This window comes from Ursus maritimus, unplaced genomic scaffold (assembly GCF_017311325.1).
Source record: "Ursus maritimus isolate PB19 unplaced genomic scaffold, ASM1731132v1 scaffold_18, whole genome shotgun sequence".
Classification (NCBI taxonomy): domain Eukaryota; kingdom Metazoa; phylum Chordata; class Mammalia; order Carnivora; family Ursidae; genus Ursus; species Ursus maritimus.
In genome coordinates this window covers 37,700,524-37,714,590 of record NW_024424230.1, presented here as the reverse complement: position 1 = coordinate 37,714,590, position 14,067 = coordinate 37,700,524, and the positions used below count along the sequence as shown (strand labels likewise).

At 36.2% G+C, this 14,067-nt stretch overlaps 1 protein-coding gene across 1 annotated transcript in view; it reads left to right on the top strand.

The window, feature by feature from the left end:
- The window catches only part of ASXL3 (ASXL transcriptional regulator 3), a 157,068-nt gene that overhangs the window by 38,890 nt on the left and 104,111 nt on the right, over positions 1-14,067 (top strand). Inside the window, exons 3-4 of the mRNA XM_040632378.1 lie at positions 11,236-11,344; positions 12,624-12,732. Coding sequence (XP_040488312.1) covers positions 11,236-11,344; positions 12,624-12,732 — 218 coding nt within the window. The remainder of the gene's footprint in view (positions 1-11,235; positions 11,345-12,623; positions 12,733-14,067) is intronic.

Here is a 14,067-nt window from a genome sequence, read left to right as displayed (position 1 = left end):
TTACGTGGGAAGGGGACACAGCACTCTCTGGGGTCTGTTTTATAAAAAAGGACACAAGTCCTGTTCATGACGGCTCCATCCTCAGGACCTAATCACCTCCTACATACCATTACGTTGGAGACTAGGTTTCAACATATGAATTTTGGGGTTTGGGACACAAGCATTCAATCTATAGCTCCTATGTAGAGAGAAGTGTATACCAGATTATTTATTGCAGCACTATTTGCATGGGTAAAATTAGATATAAACTAAATGTTAATAAGGAAATACTTTAAGAATTATGACATATCTACTCTATAGGATATTAAAAGTACTGTATGACTATTAAGAACATCCAATAATCTGTACAATATTAAGAGCAAAAAAATATTCTGTGGGAAAATCTCCTGGTTGTGTTATTAAGCAAAAAAGCATGTAGCTACCAGTATGCACTAACTGCTGTCATTTGTGTTGAAAATAAATTTAAAATACCAAACCATAGACTTGAATGTAGGTATCTGTGAATGCAAATAGGAAAAGCTCTGGAAGAGAACACGATAGATCCTTAGTAGTCATTACCTCTGAAGTAGTAGGTGCAGTTAGGGGAAGTTGAGAGGGACTCATTCCTTTCAATTCTGTGTAACTATGTCCCTCTGCACTTCCATATAAATTCCATGTGTTTATTTGCTTGCATAAAAATCTTTAAACAATAACATAAGTGGACAGCAGGGAAGAATCTGATAGAATTAGAGAGAAGACAAATTGTGGGTAAAAGAACAAAAGCAAGAGTGATTTTCTGTTTTGAAAAATTTGAAAGTACAGTAAAATAGTAGACCAACAACCAGTGGCAGGAATTCACAGTTGTGGACATGTTGTCTTAATTGGGCTTTGGATTTTTTTTTTTTCCAATTAAGTCTAGCAGGAAAAGCTGGAGCTTCTTTGATTTCCTTTTCTCAGAGATAATCTGTGTCATAGGTTTGCTGTATACTGTTGTAGCTCAGAATTGTATAGTTCTATGAATATATAGGTGAAACTATGTCTGCGTCTATAGCTATAATCTACTGGTGAATATTTAGTTTATTGACAGTTTTGTTTTTCTCTTAAAACAAATAATGTCCCCTGGTGAATGTGCATGAGGTTTTCTAGGGTTTATATCAAAAAGCGGAGCTGCTGATCTGTAGAGCATGCATCCTTCTGTTTTGTTCTGTTTGTCACTAGATATTGCCAGATGTCTTTCCAAATTGGTTGTGTCAATTTATATTCTCACTAGAGTATTTCATAGTTTCTATTTCTGGACATTCTCAACCAGTACTTGGTATTGCCAAGCTTCAGATTTCGTTCTACTCTGTAAATTGTGAAATGTTACTTTATCAAGAGCCCCTGAATGTTTCATGAGTGTCCAAGCCTGGCAGGGCCCTGAGGAGACCACAAAGTACCCTAAGGAAGTTGGAGTCCTAGGTTGCTAGATGCCATCAAGCAATGTGGTGTTAGATGCAAAGAATTAAATGCTGCATTGTGGGACTGGCTATAAAGCCTCTGCAAGTTCAGAGACGATCATGGACTGGAAAGGTCATTGGAAGTTTTTAGGAGGTGAAGGTGAGGGGACCTTGAGAAATGACTAGGGAGAGAGGGGAACAGAAGGCATTGAAGGTGAAAGGAGTAGGGAGACAGGCAGCGTGGCTGGAATGAACAGGAAGCCCGGTGGTCAACCCATTATTAATTGTCCTTAAAACCTTAGCCAGAAAGGGATTAGCAGAGCTTTAAAGCACACCTATTTTAAACTTATCATTTTACAGATGAGAAGACTGAGGCCTAAAAAAAGGTCAGCTTGTATAAATCATTTAGCCTATTTGACAACATTCAAAAAAAAAAAAAGGAGCGGGATATATTGGCTTATTTAACTTCGACATCGGATGGATTGATATTCAGCATGACTAGATAATGCAGGAGTTCAAGTGATACCATCCCCCCACTTCTTTCCATGTTTTGCTCTGCTTTCCTCTGGTTAGCTTTATTCTTGACAGGCTCTCCTCCTGGAGGCAGAGGCGGCAGCAGCTAATCGTTTCAGTATTAGCTTATGTTTCTGTTGAGAATAATGTGTGCTCTTCTCTTTATTTCTGTATCAGTTCCCCAGACTCCCACCCTTTGACCATTTTGTTTAATCTGGGTAGCCTTCCTCGTGGGGAAATCAGGACCATTTCACTGATAACTAACCTCGAGTCATATTACTGAAGAGGGGAAGGTCCCTAAGAGAAAGTGACGCACGGCGTGTGTCTATAAGATGGCTAGTGTGTCCTGAGGGGTGTGTAGGGTGTTCAGCACACACGCTTGTAGTCATCAATTTAGATAGAATATAGATGATAGTCGTTGCAGGTGCTTTATGCCCACAAATGCCTGATTGTAACAACTTTCATAGCAGCGATCGAGTTCATCTCAACAAACATGTCTTGAGTGCATTGGGATTGCTTGTCAGATAATACAAAAATAAATAAATATGTGACTATCCCCTAAGGAGTTCCCAAATGTATAAGGGGGGCAGGACAGTTAGAAATATAAAAATTTTGATGAAACCATGAGGGATATGCAAAGTGTTGAGATTGTAATACGGGAATGCCCTGGGCTTACAAAAGGGGTCACCGTACAGGCCGTAGTCCAGAGTTTTATGTTGAGTGGTCAGTGGAGCAAGGAGTGGGATGCGTTTCCAGGCAGAGGGTTTCATCTGAACGAAAACAGAGAGATGGGAAACCATGGAGGCACACAGTTTACTGAGTTGGATCAGGTTCTAGGAGAGTAGTTTGAGAGTGAAGAGTAATCCGAGCGTTGGAGGAGATGAGGTCGGTGCCAACTGTACTATAGGGAATTGTAATTTCAGCCTAAAACTTTGTGCTTCTGAAACCACGGATTTTAAAAAATAAATAAATAAAATCCAGTGTATGGCACGGCCCGAGGCGTCTAAGCACTGTTTTTTGTTTGTTTTTAAACAGGAACATTGCTTTGGCACCGTTGGGTAGGCTGCATTGGAGCGGGGAGATCCTGAAGGCGGGGTTGGGGGCTGTGGAACTTCCTCCTGGGGTGCAAGTGATGTTTGAGTTAGGATGTGAGGAAGCAAAAAGGTAAATTGAAAAATGAACTTTGTTGTGGCACAATGGTTTGAAGAGTCTGAGAAATGCTCTAGTGCTGGGTGATGAGGAGGAGAATAGTAGCCATCACTGAGGGAGAGAAATGGAGAAACAGGAGGAAGATCTCCACTGGGATGAGTCAGATGACCTTTATGTTGGGTAGTAGTTTCAGTTACACATGGATACTAAATTTGTAAACTTGTCAGTGCTCTTCAAAGTTCCTGGATATATTTTTTAATTTTATAAATTTAAACAGGGAAAATTACTCACCACAGTGCATTATTTTTTCCACAGAGGAACAGATGTTTTGTATACCTTATATTTTAAGCATTTGGCTAATAAAATTAAACATTCCTGGGAGTATAACTCCTAGGTACTTTTTCCTAATGATCCTAGTCATAAATATAGTGTAGCATTTCCTCAAGTATATTTCTTGGCATACTGTAGTAGGATGTTGCTAAATATTGGGGTGGGGAGGATTTTTTTTTTTTTTTTTTTTTTTTTTTTTTTTTTTTTTTTTTTTTGCTTATGCTTAGGGAACAGTGTGTTAAGGAGGTTTCTTAAGCGGAATTTTTCAGAGACTTCAGCATATACTGTTAATGTGTTTAGTGATTTTGCAAAGGATGCAGCATGCTGCTTTCCCGAAACCCATCTGACACTTCTTTTGGAGCATCACTTGGGACTAATATTCCATAGAACACATTTGGAAATGCTGTAGTATCAGCCATTGCTAATGAGTCGGGGGGGGGAGGAGTACAAGTAGAATATAGAAATTCACGCTTTTATGTGAAACCAATTTATCATACCAAATATAATTAATGTCTGTTTCTTAGTATATGAAGTCCACCTTTTTATTTTGTGAAAGGTACATTTTTTTGGCTTAATTGAAACTGTTCTCTTTGAGATTGCAGTGATGGGGAAAGAGTGTAAAGTCCTGGGGAGCCGCCAGTGGCCATGGGTTGGTTGCCTCTGCATCGGAGTTGGTGACATAAGAAATGGGCTCTTGATTCCATCTCATTCATCTCCTCAGAATAAACTAAGGATAACATTTAAATTTGAAATGATTTTCCTCCTGTCGTGCCACATGCCTCAAGGCTCCTTTCTCCTAGATCCCTTGTCATTTTGTATGTATGCAGAGAATTCACTTGAGCTCAGCCAGCATTTCTATTATGTGCAAAAGCACTGTCAGAGTGCAAATTTATTTCAAGATTAACTTGACATATATAATGTGCTCAGTAGATGTTTATTCAATTAATGGATTGTGTTATTCTTTAATGATCCAATTCTACAAAGAGGCATCTCAATTGTGGACCTGAATTCTCTACCATATTCTCTCAAAGTTCTTTCTTCTCTAGTTTGAATAGGTAGCATTACCTGAAGAGGATGAGCAACAACGTCATCTCCTGCAGCCTAGTTCTTAGAATAATGAAGTCTGCCCAGAGGGGCATCGTTGCTGTAGATGGCATTGAGCGAAGACAGAGCCAACCACGTTTACGGTTGCCAGCATCTGGCTTTTCTTTGTGTGTTTCCTTCAAGTGCTAAATATTCTTTTGCTAGTATCCAAGGTTAATTAAGTGGAGGAGACAACTGTGGGGAGAAGAAGGGGGGATTAGAAAAAGCATGGACTTTGGAATCAGAATAGAATTTGGATTTCACCTCTATCACTTAGTTGTTTGACTGCAGTAAGATTCTTAATCTTTCAGCCTCAGTAACATCTGCAAAACTGGGCATCGTGCTTTTACATTTCATGGTGGCTGTAAGGAATATAGATAATAGGGACGAAAGCCCAATCCCATTACAAATGCTTGGTAAATGGTAACCATAATAACAGGTATTTATTATTATACTTTTCCTTCTACCTTTGCTGAATAAGTTATTTTCAATATTATTCCCATGTGAAAGTCTATGGGGTTGGAGTGTAAGCTCGCTCATGTCTTATTTTTGCTCATAAAGTGAAAGTGAAATTAGACAAAATCTTACCTGAACCAGTTCTTTAGACAGGTTATGAAATATTTACATTCTTTCTATTTGCCATCCTTTGTACCTCTAGATGTTGGTTGCTTTGAGGAGGAGGGATGTTCATAATAATGAGAGCTCACAATTTTGAACACTTACAGTATGCCAGACACATTTTGAAATGTTTTACATGTTTTAACTCATTAATCCTTCAGAATAATCCCTTATGAAGTAGTGACTTTTATTGTCCACATTCTGTAGTCGAGGAACCTGAGACCCGGAGAGGTCAAGTCTCAAGTCACACAGCTAGTAAATGGTCTAGCCTCTGTTGAACTCAAGCTGCCAGGCTCCGGAAGCCACAGCCTTACTCCTGCTCTATTGCCTTTCCTGGAAGGGCAGTGGTAACAGGGCACGCAGAGAAGCAGTTGCCAGTATCCAGCTGTATGTGTGGTGTGTTTTTACTCAGTGTCTGTAACCTCAGATTTTAGTTGGTGATCTTTAAATATTATAATTCGGATTATAGGCTTTAGTTTACACTTTTATGGGCCCATTTCTTTATTTCCTTATAGCTACTATTTTAAAATAATACTAAGCAAGCGCTTGTCCCCGTTTTAATGTTTTGAGAACCTTGTCTCCTAAAGCAAAAGGTCAATTTAATGAATATGGTTGTATGAACCACTGCAGTCTGTTTGGTGGCAGCTTGGTAATGTCTCCAAAGTGAATGAAAGGTCTCAGTTCAAAACTCTGTTTATATTCTGTTTATAGTCTAAGAAAAACATCTTTTTATATTGTTCAAGCCAGTCAAAGCCATGTGTTTAGGTTTGGAGGTTGAATTATTTCTCTAAATTTAGAAATTGACTTGCACAGCATATGTCACATGGTAATTATTTCATGCTTCGGTATATCGACTTCGTAAGTGTACTGGGGCTACCTTTCTAATTTTTCCTTAGAGACATGTTGACTATTGAAAATCATGTGGATATTCTTCACATGGAAATATGCAAACTGTCTTCCTATGATGACCCATCTCTTGAGTTAATTGGTTCTTCCTATTTATTTTTATATTTTTAAAACTCTGATATTTGTTATTTCTCATATGTCTGTGCTCATGAAAATTGTTCTTTAGTAATCTTCTCAGAGGTACTATGAAGTTTGGGACACTTTTTTTATCTTCAAAAATCAAAATTCAGGATTGCTGTAGGTCATCTCTTGGTTAACATTTTATGTGGTGGGATTATTTAAGTAACATATTAAGCTTTTAAGTTTTTATTTTCAGTCATTCTCAGGAGTGCCAGACCAGTGGTAATTTTTCTCAAAGAGTAAGAAATTAGTTTGGCCTTGCCTTTCTAGAATGTTTTTTAATCATCTAGGGTACTGATTGATCGATGGATGTACGCTGTGCCTATGTGTGTTAAGGAGTCAGCCACACTCACTGGTAGAAATTGTTTATTCTTCTCCACTAGTAATGACCTGCCCTTTAAAGATGTCAATGAGTAGACAAATCCAAGAATGCATTGCTCATTTTTTAACATTCTAAAAACATTTTGGCGAAGTGTAACATATACAAGAGTTAGATGCACAAATCCTAAGTAAACACTTAGATTTTTACATAGTGAACACAAAGATCCGCCATCAAGAACTCAAATATTACCTGCTCACCAGAGGCCCACGTAATTTCCTCTTAAAAATATATCCTTTATAATAAGTTAAGGCATTTTCTCTAAGCCATCAACACTGGAAGCACTTGAAAGGAGCTATTATGAATTTTTTTGAAAGGAGAGTGAACATATCATTGTTTCTCTTAACTTATATTAATAGCAATTAGCAACTGTTAATAACAATAAATGCTGCTTAATAGTTGCTTCTTGAATTTGTTGAGTTTTTAGACTTACATTGTTTGGGATTAATTTTCTGTTCCCATATTTGAAAAATAAGATTAAAAATGTTTTTAGGAAATAGCTTGCACCTGACATTTGTAAGAGATACTTAGTAAAATAAAATAGTTTAAAATTTGGCTTACTTAAATACTGTACAGCGTTACTATTTTATACATAAAGGAATGGAGGACTGCAATTATATTTTCTTTGTCATGTCTGTAAATATTCTTCCAGTTGCATTTTTTTGTGGTTTTTAAAATTATTAAAATAGATAAACCATCCATTCCCTTCACTAAGTGTTCACTATTAGTAAAATTTTATGTGTTCTGTCAGCAATTTGATGTGATAAAGCAATGGTTTTTCTGTAGTTCACACAGCACCAGGGCTCTGCAAAGCATCTCTGGGGGTTCTTTGATGTCTAGACAGTTTAAATTATGCCTGCTCCCCTGCCTCCAAATTCCACCCCTGTTCTGCTTCAGGGGTTGTGGGAAATGAAAACAAACCAGAAGGGTTCCACAACCCTACAGTCTAGGGAGAAAAACAAACAAGTAGAATAAGCTGTATATCTGCCCTGGCAGGTGTATAGGAAAGGGCCCAATTACAGGGAATGGTAGAGAAGAATTAGGGACAAATATTGTCCTTCTTGTTTATTCATAATTATATTCCTGATATAGAAATACACGTGCATTTCGGATAAAATGAAAACCTTGTAGAGGCATTAGGGAAGGAAGTATGAGTTGCCTTTTACCCCAGCTCCTGGTTTTTCCTCCCCGTTGGCAGCTAAATCTACAAGATTGGTGTGTTTCTTGTATATTATCCTGTTTATTGAAATGGTAAGATGCAGAATTGCATTTAAGTTGGAAAACTAACTTTCTTTTCTTCCTTTTTTTCTTGGTTTTCCTTTTCTAATTCCGGACACCACCATGATTCTTCTAACTCATCTTTTTAGAAAGTAAGTGACTTCTGAAAGTTCAGAGTTGTTTTGTTGTTGTGTTTGTTGTTGTTGTTAAAGTGTTGATGCTTTATTATTTCAGGTGTACATACATATACACATACACATATTGTATTACAGAGTTTTTAACTTTTAAATTCCAACCGAGGTGGTTAACCCTTGCCTTAACTGTGAGTGAAATGTTTTTAATTCATGAAAAATATGAATTGCTACATAGAAGGTGTTCATGCTAAGAATACACTTTTCACATATATTTCACCTCACGTTCTTTTATACCCACAGTAAATCATTGAAATATATATTCATATAAAAACAAATTTAAATATGTTTGAATATAAATATATTTTCCTTAAAGTGGGCCAAGCCATGCTTTCTAGGTTTTTTTGAGTATGAAAATAATAAAAATACATAAATAAGACTTTTATTTATTACTGTTTAATAGCAGTTCATTAAGACGTTCATTTCTTCAGGAAAAGCAATCCAAATCTTCTAGACTGTATGGGGTTATTGAGAATAATAGCAATAAGTAAATGGTATGAAACACTTTTAAAAAATTCATTTTCCTATGTGTAGTCTGCATTGGATGAAACAGTTACCTTTATAAAACATTTAACTCTATTGATGCTAATGTTTTATTGTTTTTAAATAAAATGGACCATATGATTAGTTTTTTTTTCCTGCTAAGAAATGCAGGTGATATGCTTACAACTAAGTGACTAATCAGCCAGTGATTTGAGGTGTAAAATTTGCATTTCATTGCAAAATGTTTTCTAATTTTTCTAAAATGCAAATGTTGTTTAATTTTGAAATAAAACAAATTTCATACGTTTGTTCCAGGAAAGATTTGGGAGAATTATAGTGATCATTGAGACTTAGAGATATACTGTCATGTGATTGTGGAAGTACATATTTTTAAATATTTCCAGAGTAAATCTTGAGTTTATGTAATTAATAAGCAGTATAATTTAATAATATATTCATGCTCAACAGAGCTTATTATTTATATGAAACTGGGTGCTTATCACTTATATTTGCAGCAACCATAGCATTAAACTGCTACTTAATAGTCAGTTTATCTTCTACAATTATCTTTCATTTACTGTACCTTAGAAAGAAAATGTAAATTATAGTGATGTTAAATTATATTTGTTCAGCATTTTTTAGTTGTCTTTAAATCTGTATTATTCGTTCAGATTCTAAATCTGTTGTTAGGACTTTAGGAAAAAGCAGGAAGAATGTGTGTGAAGTTTGATGTTAGGTGGACAATTTTATTGCTATATTTTTAAAAGTCTACATTCTTTCATTTTTATGTATTGGATTCTATTTTACTTGTAGTGTTAACATTTTCTTGCCAAGTCCCTACAGAAAGTCTGTGTTTCTGACAGTTTCACTAAATTAAAACTTCACAAATCTGGCATAATAATTTCCCAGCTTCAAATTGTCTGTGCTTTTATCTAAAGAGAAAATGACAAAAATAGGTATTTTGGAGTGCTCAGCATAACATGTACAGCATTATTTATCTGGAATTTGTTCACGGACAGAGATATTTCTGGGGGAGATGAATATATTTTACTGTATGAGGTATGCCTGGCCCACTTGAAATATGAGCAGAAAATCTTTTGTGAGGAAAAATAATGAAACAAGGTCTGTAAACTTGGAGAAGCTTCATGAGGAAAGATATTACATAAATGCACACAGTGCAATTACCAGGTATATTTTGGTGTTATCACTACATTGTTCTCTGACCACATTTATATTAGGGCTCTTGCTTCTTGTCAGACCCATTGGGATCATATTGACATGTTGGCACAGAGAAGCTGCTTCCTAAAATAATAGTGTTCTTATTATAATACTCATAAACCTTTATGACCATGATGGGTTTATATGCTATATATATATATACACACACGTACATATGTGTGTGTGTGTGTGGGGGGTATCCTGTGGCCACTCAGCAGATTTGGCTTTTTTCATTTTATTGGTGAGTTTTTGTGGTAGGTAAGAGATTCCTAATTTTTGTTTTTAAAAACTCGTAACTTTGTAACATAAAATTATGTTACTATCATAGAAAGTCAAACCTTAATATCCTAGAGGTCCATAATCTTTTTTTATAATAATTTTTTATTATGTTATGTTAGTCACCATACAGTATATCCTTAGTTTTTGATGTAATGTTCCATGATTCATTATTTGCGTATAACACCCAGTGCACCATGCAATACGTGCCCTCCTTAATACCCATCACTGGCCTGTCCCAGTCCCCCACCCACCTCCCCTCTGAAGCCCTCAGTTTGTTTCCCAGAGGTCCATAATCTTATCTGAGAATATTTTGGGTTAAATACCCAGAACACCTAAGACACAAATGGGGTGGAGTAGGGCTTCTAATCAATATTGGTTCAACCAAATATTGATCTTTTCACATATTAGGAAGTAAAACGTACATGGAAACGTAAGTAAATGAAAGTAACAATTCTAGCTTGAAGTTCTAGTTTGCAAAAATATTAGTTTGTAAACAAAACCCAAAAAAAGGTTCTAAAGTCTACCCCGGAAAATACATACATATACATTTCACAAACATCTTTCTAGGTATAATGACTACATTTCAATAATGTTTGTACATATGTGCTTTGAAATTTTGAATCGTTAGTTCAATGCCAGTTGATTTCTTTAAAAAAAATCTATTTTCATAATTCAGTCACTTGCATCTTTACTACAGAACATAAAACTGGGCAGAATTCCCAAACACTTATTTTTTTGTTGACAAATCTGAAAAAAGGATGTCATTGTAGAAGCTGTATCAGGTACGAACACAGACATAGATTTTGATTTGGCTGTGTGAGAAATGCAGTCCTGTGAGTAACTTAAACACTTGTAATTTCAAATCAGTTCTTCCCTGGTTTCTTATTATTCTTTTGTTGCTTTTCAACCTATAGGATGGAGCTGTCCTTGAACTTGGTTTATTTGATCATTCAAGTGCAACCATCAAGTTGTCTGTAATATTTAAAAACTGAGGCTTCATGGTATTATTTGTAAAATAACAGCACATAAACGTTTGGGCTTTGGTTTCTTTGAAATAGAGTGTTGGTTGCTTTATGAATAAAAGCATAATTTCAATTCAGGAGACTTTTTGCCTGAAGCCTATAAGACAGATGCATCTGATTAACTTTGGCAAAACTGGACCGGCCTGTTATTGTAATGTAGATGTTTTCGGGGTTGGGAGGATATTTTAAAAAGGCATGTGAGAAGGTCTTTTTTTTTTTTTTTTTTTTTTTGAGAGAGAGACCGAGAGCACAGTTTTGCCACAGAAACTGCATCTCAGATTGCTTCATTTCTGCACACTTTTATTTTCTAGTGGAACTTCTCCATTAGCCTGTCTGAATGCAATGCTTCACACTAACACTCGAATAGGGGATGGAACATTCTTCAAAATCCCTGGAAAGTCAGGCCTCTATGCTCTCAAAGTAAGTTGGATTGTTCTGCATTTTATGTCTGTTATTACTGTGTAACATGCATTTTTTCAGAGATGTGAAGGTAAACACACTTAGATTTGGGCGAAGGGCAGAAAAATCACCCTGTGCCTTTTAAATGTTTTCAGATGTCTTAAAAATGATTTCATATTAAGAATAAACAATGACTTTTTTTTCAAGGAAAGCATATCTGTGGTTTCACTCTAACATATGGTAACGGAAAATAGTTGTGGCTTCCTTAAAATTCTTGATTCTTAAAAATGTACATGGAGGAGTGCCGTGAATCATCAGCCAGGAGCTTAAGATGATCACAGTGGCTGTGAACTATTTGACTTAATGACCATCAGTTGATATACAGGCTTCACACCTGTATGCCTTTCTCTCTTTTATAAAAATACATTTATCCATTCTTCCTGAAAAGTTGCTGATTTAAATTAATCATTCAATTTTAAAACAGCAGTGATATCAAGGGAGTTTTAAATAATGCATATTTGTTGTGTGAGAAGAATAGAGGAATGAAATAAAAAGCTTCGGATAATAGAGTCTTCATTATTTTAGTATAATCCCATCCCCAACTAGATTGGGAAATGCTACCTAAGATGCAGAATTCCAGAGGATAAAAGCTGATGCTCTGTACATGGTTGTGTAACTTGGAACACATAAAATTAATGTATTATTTCTTGTAAGTTAAAAATAAGTCACTGCTTTAATAAATGATGGATCACATTTTTTAAAGTTCATTAATGTCCTTTGAGAAGGCTGCGTTTAATACTAAAAGTTATACCTGGGAAAGAAGTAGGGGTTCTTTGTCAGCTGCTAAGCATCAGACCCTTCTCACTGTGTGTGTTTCAGAGAATAACACAGGTTAATTAAAAAGACTTGTATTATTTCATTTTTTGTAGCTACTTGGGTATTTAATTTACTGATAAAATTCTGACTTCCGGAGTCATTCCCTAATATAAGGAAGAGTGTAGAATTGAAAAAAAAAAGGAAACAATATATGTCAAAAGGAAACTTTGTTTTGTATAGATTTTTAAAGGTCTAAAAAATCATCTGTGGCAATGTGCTTTTCCTGGTTTTGTGTGTGTGTGTGTGTGTGTGTGTGTGTGTGTGTGTGTGTGTTTTAAGGAGTGGTTTTACATTAAGAAATCAGTTTGTTGAAATTCCAAATCACAAGTAACAGTGGTACTACTTTAGGACCCTGAAAGTATTTTAAATATTTTCAGTTGCCAGTACATCTCCATAAGTCTTATTTTTTTAAAAAATAATATAGAAAGAGGAGTCGTCATGCCCGGCTGACGGAACATTGGATTTAGGCTGTGAGTCTGAACTGGATGGTGCAGAAATGGCGGAGGCCAACGCCAGTGGAGAGGGAGATGGAGGTACGTGTGATGCATGTCAGGATATAGACCTTGTTCTCTTGCAGGTTATGTAGAATTCCAGTAATTCACTGATTGAATTCCCGACCGTTAGAGATACAATTCCTTCTCTAAGTTTTTATCACCTACATAGATTCATCATCAAATAATTTTGATTCAGAAGGTTGGCACTAAAGAAAAGTATGGCTTTCTTTGCTTTTTGTTTTATTTATTTTTTTAACAGGATGGACTTTTCTGGATAATATTCTCACGTGTTATCAGTATATTTCTTCTGTAAGGTGGGAGTGTTACTGGAGGTATCTAGTGGTTTTATTCTTTTGTGAGGCAGAGACTGCTCATGTTTTATCTCTGATTGTGTTTCTTTTTCCTGTGACCACAAGTAGTTTTATGATAGCTTTGTTCCTGGGTTTGTCCTTAGTAAATGAAGCCTGGGGTTAATATTCCTCACAATGAAACAAGGGCCAAATAAGTTATATTCTTGTGAAACTCTTTTGAAAAGTGAGCAACCCTTCCAGAATTCTAAGGGGGCATTTTCTGCCTCTGAATATTCTATCCATGTTAATTCATTTTTATCTTTCTCAGGACATTTATATTATGATTCCATTGGTGTATATAATTTTCGTACCGCAGTTTTAACAAATCTGTGTTCTACAAACGCTGCTGGACTTTTTCCTACCTTCCCCACTAGTCCCACAAAGTGGACCCAGATCATGATTTGGGAGGAAGACTGTGTCATTAAAGCCTCTGTTGGTGGACTCATAGAAATCAGTAAATTATCTTTAAACAAACAAACCTTAAAGGGTCCTTGCAGAAATATCGTATTTCAGTAATAGCCCAAAGCCATTCATTTTATTAGCAGCCGTAGGAGTTTCTTTGTATTCTGACTGGACACTCCTGCCCTTTAAGCTGGTATGCTTTCTGATAGGCCCCATGAGACTGATTTTGCTTCGGTGCCTATCTGATCTGCAGTAGAGGTTGTGCATTAAGGTAGGAAACAACAGATTCTTTGTAAAAAGGGCTGAAGTTGACTCTGTAGACTTTTTTTTAACCAACTTTCACTGAATTTGATGTCCCTATTCTTATACCTTTTAAAAACTCAACTCAACCCCATGCATTGTTGTGGTAGTGCTGTGAACTTCGACAGTCCTTGTGGTCACAGAGGGAACAAGGCAGAGAGATACATAGCAATTTCTGGCTTTCTGGAAGGGCTGGTAAATGGGGCAAACTGTTCCTGTCTAGGAGGATGAAGGGGAAGCATCGGGTCCTTCCTCTTGGTGCCCTGCCTGCTTCAGTGAGCGCTTGCGTGCCCTCTCTCCCTCAGCCTGTATGTTGAGCTTC